Here is a 17,611-nt window from a genome sequence, read left to right as displayed (position 1 = left end):
TATAAACTGTCAACAGGATTCCAAGTGGCCTGAAGTCAGTCCTAGAGTTTTCCCAGGAATAGAAACTTTTGCGTCATGCTTCAAGGAAAAAGTATGCTGTGGTACACAGTGTAGTGGACTTGGAAGTGGACAATCCTGTCCATTCGTGGGAGGAGTGACTTGTCAAAGACAGACGGTAAAGGAAAACAAGCGTAGCACACGCAGATTGGTAAAGTAAAAGACTCTGTTTAGAGATCCATGAGCGTTACAGGAGAGAAAAGGTCTGGAAGCCAACAGGGACAAGAAGATTTGTCATATCTTTCAGTAGGAAGGATTCTTTGTCAGGGCACTTTATGATGCTAACATCTTTTCTAGCAGCAACATTTTAATTATCATCCTAAAATTATATCTGAAATGTATAGTGACAGTAATATCTGAAATAAAACAGATGAGTCGCCAAGGCAGGAAGGCCAACAAGAGTAATAGAGACGTTCAAGCTGACACTGGCCAGAATCCGAACAGTAGTTATTCAAATGGAAAAGCAGAGGAGATGAACGAGACACCGAGGAGAAATACCTGCCTGATGGACAAACATTCCGGAAAGGTAAAAATAAAAGACTGAGGGAGAAATTCAAAGGACTATCTTCTTATCCAACACTCAAATGCTACCTTAAAGCTTATTTTTTAAAATTTACTTTTAATTGAAGGATAATTGCTATATAGAATTTTGTTGTTTAGAGCTTATGTTTTTAAGATATAAATCAATTTATGTAATAATTTCATAAATAGGTACAAGGATCATATTCCTGTTCTGGCCAGGCCCTTTCAACAGAGCTATTACCGGTGCAAAGTATGGGAGCTCTCAGGAATGGAAAGCGACCTGAGTTGCTATCTAGATTTATGTAAGTCCTATAACTAGCAAGCAGCAGGACTGAGACTCACATTTAGATCTTCTGGCTCTAAATGAGATCTTCATTCCATTAATAAAGGCTTTAATATATGAGCCCTATGGGGTAATATAACCATGGTCAAATTTGGTTTAAAGAAGGGATTAACTTTCTACTTAATACTTTTGTATTAAGCAAAATATACAGGTGTGCACACATACACACACATACAAATAGACAATCACACAGATGCATGTTTAATTCTCACAAGACCCCCACAGGGAAAGTCATACTATTATTCCCAATTAACAGATTACAAAACTTGAGAATGTGAGCAATTACCTGCCCAAAGAAATGAGAGCTAATCACCAGTAGAGTTATGACTCAAATCCAAGAACCTTCTACTCCATCCTGCTATGTCTGGAGCTTCCCTGGTGGCTCAGACGGTAAAGCGTCTGTCTGCCTGCAAGGCAGGAGACCCAGGTTCAATCCCTGGGTTGGGAAGATCTCTTGGAGAAGGAAATGGCAACCGACTCCAATACTCTTGCGTGGAAAATGCCATGGACGGAGGAGCCTCGTAGGCTGTACAGTCCATGGGGTCGCAAAGAGTCGGGACATGACTGAGCTACTTCACTTTCACGCTATGTCAGTTTCTTCATTTGTAACACAGGGACGATAATAACCAAAGGATGTTTCTTGAGAGCTTCTTGAAATAATTAAATGATATGATATCCCTTAATCAACACACTCTAATAGGAGTGAACTATTACTAGAGTCTACAGATTGTATTTTCACCCAAGAATAATATAAAGTTTGGTTAAATTGAAGGAAGAACCAGATTTGGGCCCCCAGTAATACCAGAAATGACACTGTATTAACCTTAACTGTATTAGAGCTCAGCTCTCAGACCTCAGCTCTCAGACCTCAGTAAGGCTCTGAGATCAGGGACAACTCATCACTAAAGTGCGTCCCTAGCACAGTGCTGGGTACACTGTTTATTGTTAATAAATTTTTATTTTATGAATTAATGGAGTGCTGGATAGTGGAGGCCTTCAAGGTATTTACATATTCATATAGGAAATCCATATGAGGACACTAGACACGCAACTGACTGGGAAAAAAAAAAAAAAAAGACAGCTTTAAAGGCAAATTACTCAATTTCTTTTTCATATAGGCCCTTCTATTCTCCCTTATTCTTTGATGCAATAACACAGGCATTATGAAACAAACTAGAATTCCCTGAAATCTCCCCAACTGGTATGAGAAGGGACTGAGCTCAGTCTTGCTATTTTTGAGAGGCAAGTAAGGTAACTGGCTGGGGTTAAAGTCCGTCTTCATCTTCACTCCGTATGTGTGACCCTGTCTGAACCAAGAGCTTGGCTGCACATCAGCCCCTCTGCTCCCTCATTTCCAAAGGCGTTCACTCTGTTTGGGTCCTTCTTTCTACTGTGTTATCATAACCTCTGTAACCAGATCTTATTCCTTCCCTGCTTAAGATTCCTCAGTGACTCACCATTGTTCTCAGCATAAAATCCAAATTCCTCTAAGTAGCGTTACGAGGACCCACGCGGCCTGCTTCTCACCGTCCTCCAGCAGCTCTGCCACCGTCACCCCGACCAGCGCTCCACGCCCCACCTCGACCCTCCCCTTGCTCTCTGTCGGGAACACCCTGCCCTGTTCTGCAGCCTGCTGCTTGACACGTGTGGGAACCCAGTACATGTCTTCTCAGTGGCTGATAAGTTCTCTTCAAACATTCTGGGTCTGTATTAGGTGACAGTATATGAATCTTCATTCACACTTCGTTCATCTTCATTTCATACTGAAACTTCATTCCATACTAGCATCCGAAATTAATTCTCTCTCTCTCACACACACACACACAATTTCCAGAGCACATCACTACATTGCTACCTCATGTTTCATCTGGAAGTTCTGCACAAGGTTGAGGTCAGTGAACATCCGGATTGTGCACAGTGCTGTTTCCAGGTCAGACAGCTCAAAGTCGCTGAAGCTGAAGTCAGTGATTTTAAGGGTCTGGGCAGATGGTACCACAGCAGCCTTGGGTAAAGGGAGAAGAGGAAACTAAGTGAAGCTGTTTCACAAATGCAACACAAACGCAGTTTCCTTGCTTTGCTTTCAGAAATGGCACGTTGGACTTAATTTTTTATTTTTAATGTCATACACTAGAAATATTTTACTACAGAAGTTATTCCTTTTTTTTTTTTTTAAACTGAGCCCCTTGTGGGTAACTGCTATGCTTCTAAGTAAGGCCAGGTGGAGAGAGGGTAACTGTACCTGGACCACTAGGCAGATCTAAGGAGTCCAGTGATCCAACCGCTTTATATTTCCTCAGCGTCAATTCACTCAACAGATATTTACTGAGTAGTTATTCAGGACCCGTCCCAGTACTATGGACTGAGAATAAGTAGTGAGCAGGATAAAGATAATGTTCTAAGCATTTTATGTTTAATTCTCAAGACAACCTTTTGAAATGGATACTCTAGCTCCACCCTTGGTTTGATTTTTAATCATCTTCTGGTAGTAAACACTTGCAATTTCTTCAGATACACCTTGCTCTTTTAAAAAAATCAATATTCCTTTTACCTCCTGCTTCTCCTACTTTCTTTAACTAAAGGATTTCTTTAAGACACAGTTCCCATCCATGCCCTTCACAGCCAAGCCCACTGTGGGAATACCTGTTTAATCACACAAGTCACTACAGTCTACTTTCCTGTTTATCTGCTCCTAACCACACTGGACTGACAGCTCGGGCTGAATCTCACACATCTTTGCATCCATTGTGTCTACTGATGGATAGAGTTCTGATATTTGTTAATATGAATACTTATTAAATGAATGGGAGGGGGAAAAATGGCATTCTCTTCACTTAATTTGAGTTACAAGTTATAAGGTCTGGTTTTAAGGTCCCAAATCCTCCTAGAAAGGTGAGGTCCATTAATTTTGAGTTGGAAAACTAGCAGATGCATTCATTCCAATCTGTTTTGTTTGGCACTGAATATTTTTAAAAATCACCATTATTTGTTACACTATTTTAAAATTGGGAGATTTTAACAATAAAGCCGTATTTCTGATCTTTCCCGAAAAATCAGGCCACATTGAGCTTCAATTCCCATAAAGCGACTAGCCACAGCCAGCTCTCCTCCCCAAAACCTCCACCCCATACCCCCGGGCCCCTCAGACTGAGCAGGTTTCACACCCAGATTCTCTGCCAGGCCCCCCACCAGCATGAAAACTTACAAGAACCTCACTCCTCAACCCTCTTGACTATTTATTCTGCCAGCACTTTAGCGGCCTTAGCCACATCTGGCTGAAATTTATCTAAGAGGCTTTAACTTGGTTGGGGGGCAGAGGGAAGAAAATATAGAAATCTCAACCAGGTTCCTTCTAATGTTTTTTCCTTGATTTTCTCTAAACCCCTCAAGTTTCCTCTGAGTATCTGCCATATCACTTCCTTGCTCTCAATCCATCTTTTTGTGAAGTGAAAAGGTCAAACACAGAATTATAAAACCGTATGGAGCAACCTAGAGCTTTCCCCTGCCAAGCTGCGGGCACGTGCACACTCTCCGTGCATCTTGACTGGCACCTTTTACTTAGGCATACCAGACGTGTTTCAACTTTAAAAGAATGTCACCCTCTTCATACTCCAAACTAAGTCTCTTTCCCTGAGCCCAAATTTCACAAGAAAATATGCCTTCTGTCCAGCCAGCTCCACGGGCTTAGGCATGGGCTCGAGGAGGGGAAGGCAGGGGACTGAAATGTTTGGGTAAATGGCTGTGTTGTTTACAGCAGCCTCCAGCATCAGGGACCGGGCAGGCACTGGGGTAGAGCTCGGAAGTGTGGAGGTGGGAGCAAACCTACTTTTTAACTCAAAGCAGCTAACAGCTGCTTCTCTTAGACACTGCACAAGAGAACAGATGTTCATTCCTTAGGACATCATTATTCTTAGCACAGGAAGTTGGCTTTCGCTCCTTCCACAAAGGACATTCTAAACACTACGCACGGGACACAGACAGCCAACATGCCTGGTGCCTTGCTCCATTACACACTCTAACTCCTGAGCACTCTCTTCCGAGACAAGAGACGCTTTTCTTCTGCTTGATCAGCCTCGTCACACCATGACTCAGACTTTTGAGCTAATCTAATGGGGGTGTGCAGACATTTTCCTTCAGAACCTTGTGGTCAGTGATACAGAGGTTTCGGATTCTTGGGATTGATTGCTAATAAGTCATGAGAAAGTCATACATCATTAAAGCTCTCATAAACTGCTTCTCTGACCATCACAAGAGAATTCAACTTTGTTTGCCTTGAAAGGGCTTGGGATACAGGGGATTTGAAAGAAAACATATTGCCTGTCATTCTAACTTACCATTTGTAAAATAAAATATTCTACATCTTACTAATAAGCAGGCAAAAAAGATGTGGTGTGTCTGGGAGAGGTTATGTATATACAATTCTGGGTTTTCATAGCTTCTTCCTTTCAGGGATGGTTTGTCAGAATTTGCAAAGTGAAATCTTTGGGGGGTAATATAACTTATGATATTGAATACTTAACAGACATAACATTTTATAGACTCTGTAAAGCAATACAGTGCTATAAATATATGTATGTATTATGACCGAATAACCCAGTTCAAAACTTCTGGAACTATGATACCACCTAACACTGTTCAAAGGTCTTCCCTGGTAACTCAGTGATAAAGAATCTGCCTGCAGTGCAGAAGATACGTGTTTGATCCCTGGATTGGGAAAGTCCCCTGGAGAAGGAAATGGCAACCCACTCAAGTATTCTTGTCTGGAAAACCCCATGGACAAGAGGAGCCTGGTGGGCTACAGTCCACGGGATTGCAAAAGAGTAGGACAAGACTGAACAACAACAACACTCTTCCACATTGCTATTCTCCCACGTGAGTGCACGATGCTTGTGAATTCTTAGGGAAAAACAATTAGATATTTGCCTGCTTAATTTGAATAGAGTTAAGCCTTTCTAGAGTTGGGTGTTCCAATCCATGTCAAATTAACCAAATACTGAATGTAAAAAAACATATACAAAGCTCCTTGGATTAAATATTTAACCTGGCACTTTGCTAATATAATGTCACTTTTCTTCTGAGTCCTTTAATTACATCTGCCACTCAAACTAATAAACTAGTAATAAACTATTAATAAATAAACTATTCCTTGTATGACTCTTTAGAGGAAATTCATTTAAGTCCCTTTTTTATTATGACTCCTTTTCCTAAGGCCTTGATCCCTTTTCACCATTCTTGCAAAAATTAAAAACAAACAGCTCTGGAAGTGAAATTCACTAAGGGTGAAACTGGACACATTGCTCAGCGGTCTTTAATCAGAACCAGTTGTTCTGGACGACCCTGGTGGTCCAGTGCTTAGGAATTGTCTGCCAGCGCAGAAGACACAGGTTTGGTCCTGATCCGAGAGGATTCCACATGCCACAGCCACTGAGCCCTGCACGCCCCAGCCAGCATTCCACAAGAGAACCACTGCAGGGAGCAGCCCAGTGCACTGCAATGGAGAGCCGGCACATGGCAATGAAGGCCCAGCCCAGCCATAAATAAACACACTTTATTTAATGGGACTTCCCTGGTGGTCCAGTGGCCAAAAATCTGCCTTCCAATGCAGGGAACTCAGGTTCGATCCCTGTTCAGGAAACTAAGCTCTCACATGCAGCTAAAGCCTGTGCACCATGACTACGGAGCCTGGATACGAAAGGTTCACATGCCATGACCAAGACCCAGTGCAGCCAAAAATAAAACAAATATTAAAAAAACAAAACAAAACAGTTGTTGTGAACACCATCTGACTGATAAAGAACTACATAATAAACTGATCGTGACCCAGCAACATCCCAGATCAGCCACCACATTTGCATTTTGGCATAATGATGTGAAGAGCTGACTCATGTGAAAAGACCTTGATGCTGGGGAATATTGAAGGCAAGAGGAGAAGGGGACAACGAAGGATGAGATGGCTGGATGGCATCACTGACTCAATGGACATGAGTTTGGGTGAACTCCAGGAGCCGGTGGTGGACAGGGAGGCCTGGCGTGCTGCAGTCCATGGGGCTGCAAAGAGTCGGACACGGCTGAGCGACTGAACTGGTAATGATCATAAAAAGAGAAATCTAAAAGCAAGGTGAAGCACATGGTGAAGCCATGTTTGCTGTTAGGGGCTCTGGTCCCGATGTCCCACTGACTTTGTCACCCTGAACAAGACATTCAACCTTTGCCTATTTTCTCACCTGTAAAATGAGGGGATTGGATCAGATCATCGCTAAGGTTTAAGTTATCCCTGCGACCACACATCTAGGATTTCTTACTGCCTTTTCACTTTGGAACCCAAGGCCACCCTGTGAGTGGCATCTAAATCTTGCCAGTGACATTCCTGTATAGGTCCAGGCTCTATCTCCAGTTCTCTAACCATTTAGATAGATGGTGCACCTTAGCTGTTATGGTTATACTATGCTTTTCATACTTGATTCCTCACACATGAGAGAAGAGACATTCCTCCTCCAAGAAGGCTTAAATACAGGATCCTAGCTTCTACCATGAGAGCAGAGGAGGGTGAGACTGGTTACATGGCGGCCTCTATACTTACTGCAGTAACACCCTAAATGAAAAATTGAGTTTTCAGAAATTGCCATCTATGTGTGTGTTTTTTTTTTTAATGTACGGATAGGGGAGGTGTCTGTATCATGGCCATTTGTTTTCAAGGTTAATTAATACTCGCTCACTTCTGGGTCTCCTTGTTCCTCCTCCGCTGCCTGGAATATAGCCCTCACGTCATCATATAGCTAGTTCTTTCCCGTTTTTGTATGTCTCAGCTGCACCCAAGAAACATTCTGTGGTAGACCCTGTAGCAAGACTCTATTAACACAGTATCTACATCCACCTTATCTGAGCGAGCCTTCGTTTTCATAAGAGTCAAGAAAGCTCAAAAATTTATTTCCCAGATTCCCTCTCATCTAGGGTTCCAGATGGAATTTGGTCTCTCCCGTGAGGTATACTTGAGGGAGACCTGGATTTCAAACTAACACATGAGGAACCCATGTTCCTGAAATGTGGTTCCAGAGGGTGTCAAAAGCTGTGGAGGCTGCAGTTCCAGCAGACGCTTTCTGACTACCAAACCAAACCGCCCTGGCTGATTCTGGAAGGAGGTTCTATAATGGGTTTCTGATTCTGTCTTCCATGGGAGTTCCCACACTGAACCAAACTACAGTTCTGTTGTAGGACTAATTCCTAAGGTCATCCAGCCACCCTCTCCAATTATGTGAAAGCACTTAATTATTTTCTGCTTTAAACAGCAAAAGGAGCTTCTGTTATCTGCAACTGAGTCCTGATGGTGCTCTTTGGGCAAAGTGTCGGTGGGCAACAGGTTCTCAGGGTGAGCCCTCTGGGTCAGAGAGCTCTCTTGCACAAGGTGGAAGGAATCAAGTTTCTGTTAGAGCAGCGCCTCTCACAGTTTGGTTCCAGCGGCTGCAGTGGCCTCTGAGAACCTGCTGAAAATGCAAATTCCTGGATTGTACCACAGAACACAGACAATGAAGGACAGGGAAGCCTGGCAGGCGACAGTCCACAGGGTTGCAAAGAGTCGGACCCGACTTAGTGACTGAACAGCCACCAACCACACAGAACTACTCAATCGGAAACTCTGGGAGTGGAGCTCAGCCATCTGTATTATAATGAAACTTCCAGATGATTCTGGTGAGTGCTGGAGAACCGCTGCATTAGAGAGTGGTTATTAATAATCAATAGCATGTAACAGTCACTGAGGTCATCACGTGCAGTTATAAAGAAGGAAATCCTTGAGGACCTGTGTGACGGCTGCCGTGTCACATGGTGCTGGAACGCTGCTTCCAGCTGCTGTGCCAGTATTACAGGAAGGAAGGAGAAGCTCTGGGCTATAAATTGTGAGAAAAGTAAAGAGTTTTATGGTCTTCCTAAAACATTCTGTCCGTTGAAGCACTAATAGAGCCGAAACCCACACTCTGTCTTATCCTGCAGGTTGCTGAATTGTGGTATAGGATGAAATCAGACTTGCCACACCTCACAGATGAACATTAGAGCACTGATGAGGAGCAGCAGAGGCTCCAGGAATGAAACTGAGATGCTGAGAAGGTGTGGCCGCTCATGCTGGAAATGTCTCTACAGTATAATTTTGCATGCCTATATTTTACAGTCATAGAACCTTTTTTCCTGATTATAATTATATAATATTACACAATTATGTTATACATTTCGTCCCTCACTATTCTTTAAATCCCAAGAGGGCAAGACATTGATTATTCACTGTTATATCTGGAACACCTAACATAATACTCACATAAAACAAGAGCTAAATATGAATGTATAAATAAAAAATTTGTGATAAAGCACCTAATCAATTCATCAATATTTAATAATATTTAAACATAATATTTAATAATATATAATAATATTTAACAATAATGTAATTTGGTAAAGAGCTATAATACAAACATTAAAATTTGTAATGAACTATGCTATGTCAGACACAACAGATGAACTGTAGACTGTGCCTTCTCTTATAGTTCAAGTATTCACTTTATTTACTTCTGAAAATTTTTATTTATAGCTGACTTCATTTGCACAATGAATACTTCACATTATCATTTTAAAAACTCAGTGTAAGTGGCAATAAAGTTTGATTCATTCACTTGCAAGAACACTGGAAACTCAGGATGGGAAAACAATTGCCAAAAGTTTTCTGCTTTTTAGCAGCTCTCGTAGGAAGTTACTTAAAATGGTCAACTCAAGGTGACTTCTCTCAAGTAGAGAACTGGTTACATATAATTCATAAACAAAAGGTTTACACTTCTCTTAGAACATATGGTGCTTTCTTCCAGTAAGTTTTCCACCTACCTGTTGTTCTTTGGCTAGAAAATGAGTGTGTACTTTTATGTACCTGTTAGCACAACTGACGCCATCGTGGGCCATGCTGACCTTCCACTGACCCTCCCCAGTCCCCAGGACTGTACTCTGTAGTAAATAATTCTTCTGTCATCAAGGGCTTTGTAGTGAATAGACGTCATTTAGGTCCAGGTGACCTCTCTGCCCTGCTGGCTCCAAACAGTGGTGAAGACCGTGCTTACCATACTCCCAGTACCTGAGAGACTAGTTACCCACGCGTAAACCTTGACTTAGGAGTGCACGCCCTGCTTCCAAGCACCTCCGCACACCCCAGGGAAGCTACAAAACCGTCCCAGTGGGCCCCGTGGTGTGGAGGGCAGCGCTGGATGCTTCCACATTGTTACTCCTCTGACCCCACCCGTGAGGTGCCCTACAGTGACATGATCCGCCGCTCACATGGAGCTGCCTGCCTCATTTAAAGACACCTTCTCAGTTCAGTGGGCACTTTTACTTCCCGCCATCTTCCAACACCTTAGGCAGAAAGACTTGGAACGTGACAGGGAAGATGAAGGCCTCAATGTTGCTTCTCCAGTATTAGAACTGATTTTCCTCCAGGATCACCACTACTAACAGTAACTGGTACATAATGTGCATGTGGAGGGGGCATAGGTACCAGGAACTCTGGGCACTCCAACTCTCTGAAGGAAGTTCCTTTATTATCCTCTTTTTACAGAGGAAGAAACTGAGGCATAAAGAAACAGAGGCACAGATTTGCCCAGTATCACAGAGGTGGAATCTGAACCCAGACACCTCTCTCTAGACTCCCATTCTTAATCATCATGCTATATTCATGAAACTGAAAGCCGGCAATGAAAATGTATCTCGGCACCCCTCAACAGGACCAGCTCTGTGACCAGTCAGCAGGCGGTTTTATTCAACCATTAAATTATTTCTAGCTTCATAATCATTTTAAGAAAAAAGAAAGTATAATCTTGTTGAATGCTTTGACGGATTATGAACTGTGTTATTTCATGCTAGATTACAGACTTTCTAAAAGTCTGAATTTTCCAGAATCAGTCATTCAACAAAGCGTGTAAACCAGGTTCCTGTTAAGCAATCACTAAATAATAGCTATTTCTATTATTATTATTAAAATAGGACTCAAGGACTAACAGTCTGATGGAGAAGACAGATACATAAATAATGGAAATACACAGATTTTTAAGTAACGACAACACAAATATGCTGATAGTTTGCATGAGTGATCGCTAACAACACAGTGATGGGGAACTTAGGTACACATTTACTGTTTTAAAGTCATTTCGAATAGTTAATTCTGACTGGCCACAGGGTGCCCAAATTAAACACTTCTGGGTGTGTCTGTGACGGTGTTCCTGGAGGAGACGAGCATTTGAATCAGTGGACTCAGCAGGGCAGACTACTCTCCAGGGTGGGTGGGTACCACCCAGGCCACGGAGGGCCTGCACAGAACCTAAGGTGGGAAAAGAAGGAATTTGCCCCTTTTTGCTGCCTCCCACCCTGCTGGAGTGGGGCCATCCCATACCTTCTCCGGTTTTTGGACCGGGATTTCTGCCATCAGCCTGCCCTGTTCTTGCACCCTGAGACCACGCCAGATGACACCACGGGTGTCCTGGGTCTCCAGCCTGGAGACAGCAGACTGCCAGACTTCCATGCTCCCGTAATCACGAGAGTCAATTCCTAAGAATGTCTCTCGTGTACATACAAAATCTACTGGTTCTGTGTCTCTGGAGAACCCTGACTAATAAAGTCACCTATCTTTATAAAGTCAGGGACAATCATTCCTGAGCTTTATCAGTACCTTACTTAAGACAGCCCTTCTCTTATTCAACTACCGCTTATCATGAAATAAGTATTTACACAACAGAAGGAGACACCCTGGAGTCCCTTTTACACAACCATGGAAAAGAAACTTTATAGGAAAGAATACAGTTTAAAAATGCATAGTCTCCTTGAAGTCCATAAAGCACATGCTCAAGGAAAATAAGAATACACTTGGGTAAGGTAAATATAAGGGTCATTTAAAAATTATTGAGTTTCATATTTTTGGTGGATGCTCATGCAAAAAGGTTTATATTTAGCCTGTGGCAAAGTCTGTGGTAACCTCAGAAGAAAATACAGACATGTGGCTACACAATGAGCTCAACTGTACGAGCTTCAGACAAAAAAGGTCACACTGTAGTCAGGCACTCGGCCTGCCTTAGGTCTGATGTATCAAATACCAGGACGTAAAACAAAAATCAGAGAAACAACTCCTAACAGCCAACTGTTAAGAACAGGCTCCTTATTCAGAAAGTTATTTATCATAATAACTCTGAAAAGAAGGGCAGCTACTGAACTTGATCTTCCATAAAATGTCAAATTCTTCCAATTAGCTTCAGTGTTTTATGAAGGCATTTTGTTACATTCCTCCTTGATGTTTATTCAATATAAATGTAAAGAGGAAAAGAGATTTTCCTCAATGATACATGATTTAAGGAAGTTATTTACAGGAATGAAATTCAGATATCTGACATGTTTATCAGTAGCTACAAAGAGAGACGCCCAGTCGGGTATTTGAAGTTCTCCTCCAGTTACTATCTCACGCCTTGGGGCATTCTTCGGTACACAGCAGTTTGGGTTCAGGTCTTTGAACAAAGCCACATAATAGCCATCACACTACACCTTACAGATGCTTAATGTCTTCCTCATGTCTAATGTGCCCAGAAAATGTATTCTTAAAGAAAAAGCCCCACACAATTAGTGTATAAGGCTGTTAGACTACATCTCTCCTAAGAAGATTCAAATACAAATGAGAAAGAAACATTATTAATACAAAAAGAGGTGAATATTCCAACTCAGCACGTGGAATCAAATCTTAAAGAGAATGAAGAAGGGAGTAAGGCACAGCAGGACCAGATTAGTATTTTCTTCAAGAACTATATCAATGTATTTATATGATTTTTCCTTCCTTTTAACATTATATAAATGGATTCCTTTACATTGCAATATGGAAGAGGCACAGACTGTAAAAAACCCTGAAAGATTAGCATAAAGTTTTTCAAAACCATGTAAAGAAGGCACATGACTGTGTCAAGATTCCAGTAAAGTCCATACCTGCTTGTAAGTAAAACTTCAGAGAAAATGTATGACTGCAACTGGGACTAATACACAGATCTGGCTAACATCCAGTTAGTACATAAGAAGCTCAAGAACAGTGCCCCCATACTTTGGAGCTAAGACTGCCACTGGAATTAATACACTTATCAAATGAAAGTAGGAAGAATCAAACAGAATCTATTAAATCTGGCAATGTGGAAGACATACAGCCCAATTCATGTTAGAGACATCTATAAAAATGAATGCATCAGCTGACCGTGTAGAGGAAGCGAAAGGACCCAAACTGTTCAAAAATACTTGTAGCTCTTCGTGAGGAAGTAGGCGCCTTACTGAATGCCTTGTTACTACACTACGGTTCAGTGACACTGGTTATCAAGCTCATAGGTCAACTCTTCTTCATTATTATCTGCTCAAAATTTTCCATTTGCAAAATTTGATTATCCATAGAGACTTCTCCCAAAGAAATCCCAAAGAAGGAATGTGATGAGCACCCTGACATAAGGAACTGGCTCTGTCCTCTACCACTGCCTTCGGCATTAAGAGATTTGAGTTGGGCATCTGGGTTTGGCCCTCACTGCTGCTACCTGCAGCGTTCACAGACGTGCCTGATCAAGAGGGTTCGTGTGAAGTTACTGAAAGGGTAAGGTCAGGATGAGGTATAAATTCTATCCTAGGAAATCCTGCCTGAGTGGGTAGTTTCTTCCTCTCTCACTATTTTGATACAGGATCACAACAGGGTCTGCGTGCTTTTAGATACAACGTCTGTGATTAAAGAAATTGCTATAACATAGAGCAAGCTATAGGGACTGGAACTGAATCAGCACCGACTCCATGACAAAACTGGGAAGCTCATCTAAACAACGAAGCTCCAATAGATATTTATTCACTGTGATTCTAGCAAGAGAAGGCAGAAGAGGCAACCGATCAATCAGATATGCAGCTACTTGTAAGAAACACTATTCATTCTGGTATCTTAACTATGACTTTCTAATGATCAGAGCCAGGTCAACTGGGGTCCTTTCATTTTTATCTCAAAACTTGTGACGAAAGATCATTAAAGGGCATGTGACAAAATGCTTGTTTAAGGCCCTATTTCTGCTACACCCAATTTCAAGCCAACAAAAAATAAGATTAAAAATAGGACAAAAATGTCAAGTAAAGCAAGGGGAAAAAAGGGATTCTGAATTTCCTATCAACTTTGTTATACTTTCTGCTGTAACGAGAACTTTTCTGAGCACAGAAATATTTAGTGTACTTAAGCATAGTATTTCAAGAACGCATTTCTAAAAATAAAAATTAAGCCTTTGACAGCTTTTCAATTATTTTAGGTTTTAAATTGAGATGAACCATCAGGCACATGACTAAGATAGCAATTCTGGTAATTGCTGGATGATGCAGGCACCTGTGTAGCTGGGGCTGCAAAGGAATTTTTATTAGGTTGACAGAAAACAGTTGAAATCATTTTCTGAATTTCAACCAATTTAAATGAATTATCTGACCTACGTTATCCTAAATTTCTCAATGCAGCTGCCAGAAATCTCTTTTCCAAATGGAACAACAGATGGTTTTGAACAATACTGCAAGACAGCAATGCTCAGTTTTTCCAAAGTGTTTTCCTCTTGCCAAAATTATAAACATGATTGAGAAAATAATATTCAGATTTTTCTGAAAGACTATGCTATTTTCAGAGTAAAAAGCAAAATTTAATATCCTAATGAATTTTTTTAGCATATTTGCTAGTTTTTATTTATCTGAAACAACACATGGAAGAGTGTAACCTAGCCTCGTTTTGCAGTAATATTAATCCCACAGAGCTTGCAAGCGCTTCAAAATGCTTCTCTCCATGTGATCATTTCCTGCTCACAGCATGCAGTTAGTGCAAAACTCTAGCACTCTAGGAGGATTAGACAAATGGGCAATTAAGCCTGATGTGAGAGATACTTTAAACTTTTAAACCTTTGTAAATAATTGAAAAACAGCTCATTCCTTCAAACATCATCATGAGCAAAAGAAATATAGCCAATTCGAATGAGGCTAACCCCCAGAGAAGCTTAACCTTTCAGATGAAATCATCTCGAGTTCCTTCGACTGTTCTTGGCAGATGACTCAGCTTCATACTCAGTGATTTAATCAAGAATCTACAAGTCTGGACCCTCCTTCCTTTCCTAGTCACTTTCTCCAGGGCTGTGCAATGATGTGTGTGCTCTGGGTCTGGACTGTCTGTCCTGGTACCTACTCACAACCTGGGAGATTCTGAGCAGGGCAATCTAAACTCAACCTCAGATTCCATTTTCAAAATGCTAATACTGACCTTATAGGGTAGCTGCAGACTTAATACACTTAACATACACAAAGAACTTCAAACACACCAGGTATACAGTAAGTGCTCGGTAAGTGTGGGGCTTCCCTGGTGGCTCAGATGGTAAAGAACCTTCCTGCAAAGCAGGAGACCCAGGTTCAATCCCTGGGTTGGAAAGATTCCCTGGAGAAGAGAGTGGTAACCCAATCCAGTATTCTTGCCCGGAGAATTCTATGGACAGAGGAGCCTGGTGGGCTACAGTCCATGGGGTAACAAAGAGTCAGACACGACTGAATGACTAACAGAGTAAGTGTAGCTGTTTTTATCACCCCTTTTCTCTGGTCTTGGCCAAAGAAATGTCTGTAATGCTTAGACCACTTCAAGGTCCAGACCTCTGTCACTGTCCTACATTCTTAGGCTCACGCTCACCCTGGACCTTGCCCCTTTGTCCACAAACATGTTGCCTCTCCTGCTTGTAAGCAAACTGCTCACAAGCACAAAACAAAACAATAAAAAACTTCACATGATGCAGCCAGCACCCTTCTTAGCCATTTCATTCTTTCATACAAAACATACTTTTTAAACTACTACTCATTTCCTCCACTTTCTCACCATCTAGTCCGACCTTTTGCATTTTCACTCCTGAAGCTGCCTTCTCCACCATCACCTAATCACTGAATCCAGCAGCCTTTTCTCAGTCCTATTTCTCAACCTTCCTGCAACAACTGATGGGATCTCCTTCCTTATAAAAGCTGTTCTGCTTGCCTGCCCTCACCTAAGTCTCCCTCCCTGTCTAACTACCATGTCTCTGCCTTAGCTGGCTTCTTTTCCTACAGCTTCCATCTAAACGTATACCTACAACAGTTCTGCCCTCAGCCTTGCATTCTTCCCGCATTCTTCCACACTTGCTCCATTCCTATCATCTCACTATCAAGGGATTCCACCCCCAAACCCTATTGTTTAACCTCCAAATTGCCACCTCTAGTTTCCTGCCCTTCCCAGTGTGCAAGATGTCTATCTGGTTGTTCCACCCGCATCTCAAACTTACCGTGTTCTGCATCAAATCCATCTTTTCCTTCTTAATATTTCCACTTTGGTTAATGAAGGGGATGATCATTCTTTGAACTACCAAGGCCAGGACGTCTGAATCATCTTTAACCTCCTCCCTCCCTAAAGCTCATCACAGACAGGACAGCGCTAACGTGCAGCACTCTGGAGACAGACAGTGCAAATGTCTATCCTGACTCTTCACTTCCTGCTGGTGAGACCCAGAGCAAGTCCGTGGGCTTCAGTGTGGCATCCAGGCAGCTTGTGCAGTTTACATGAGAAAACGTATATGAGGGCATGGAGCATGACCATCTGGCAAGCCATAATGATGATGACAAAGAGAAGGAATCTCAGTAGCCTCAGCGACCCTCTCATTGGTCCCTCACTCCCACGACATCTCACATACACTTTACATTGTCTCACATGAATGTAAACTCACAAGGCAGGCTTGGTTATCAGTGCCTAAGTGCTTTGAATTTCCATTAACCTCAACCAAGGCAATCTCAATCAAGTTGGGGCACACATCAAGACACACATCAATGTGCTTTTCTCTCCTAGCATCCTAAATAAGATAGATGCTTGTTATATAAAAGCATCCATAATAAATAAATAAATAAAACTTTGCAAAAATTCAGGAATTGACCTTATTTGAACCCAATTTCAAATAACATTCTGCAAGCCATATGGTTTGAAATTAAAACCATTCTCCATTTCTAATAACGCAGAGTACGTTATCAGTAACAAGCTATAAAATCTTTGTTGTTAGTACTTGAACCACACCACCACCTTGCAATCCTCTGTCCACACTTCCCCAGGAACCAAAAACTAAATTGAATTTTGACTTAAGAAAGATGTAAAGATTATAACAATTATTGGGAAAATATCAGAATCATTTAATGTGTTACAAAATCAATACAATGTTATCATCTGCTCTGTGTTATCAGTGAATTTCTAGCCTTGCAAGAAAATAGGATTAGATTTTTTTATAAATGTCCATATAAATATTTACCACATTTAATTAAAGGTCTGGGGACCACTACCCACAGCAGCAGCTGCCCTGAGAGAAGCATATCTACGTCTTAATTAGGTGCCTCTGGTTAGTCATTTCTACAAAAGAGGAGGAGGAGGAGGAGGATTACCGCTAAGGACTGCAGCTCTCTGGTTTCTTCCTCTGCAGCTGAAGCATGATAAGACAGAACCTATGGGGCGAGAACAGAAGGAATGCATGTTAGACAAGAGAGGAACACCCAACACAGACCACAACTTCAAGCCTGGGATTCTCCTAAGCCTTCCTGCAGAGGTATCTAGACTCCTCAGAACATTGTATTTTCTTTTCTGCTTTCTTCAACAGAGAGAAA

The 17,611-nt window shown here is 41.7% G+C and overlaps 1 protein-coding gene across 3 annotated transcripts in view; it reads right to left on the bottom strand.

Moving 5' to 3' along the window:
- PDE5A (phosphodiesterase 5A) overlaps positions 1-17,611 on the bottom strand; it is a 148,722-nt gene that overhangs the window by 36,262 nt on the left and 94,849 nt on the right. For all 3 annotated transcript variants that reach the window (XM_027543723.1, XM_027543725.1, XM_027543724.1), the window contains exons 11-12: positions 17,393-17,452; positions 2,778-2,924 (exon numbers count right to left, since the gene is read on the bottom strand). In XM_027543723.1, coding sequence (XP_027399524.1) covers positions 2,778-2,924; positions 17,393-17,452 — 207 coding nt within the window. The remainder of the gene's footprint in view (positions 1-2,777; positions 2,925-17,392; positions 17,453-17,611) is intronic.

This window comes from Bos indicus x Bos taurus, chromosome 6, assembly GCF_003369695.1.
Source record: "Bos indicus x Bos taurus breed Angus x Brahman F1 hybrid chromosome 6, Bos_hybrid_MaternalHap_v2.0, whole genome shotgun sequence".
In the NCBI taxonomy this organism is placed as follows: domain Eukaryota; kingdom Metazoa; phylum Chordata; class Mammalia; order Artiodactyla; family Bovidae; genus Bos; species Bos indicus x Bos taurus.
The sequence above is the reverse complement of the archived record's forward strand: the minus strand, read 5'-3'. Positions and strand labels throughout refer to the sequence as shown.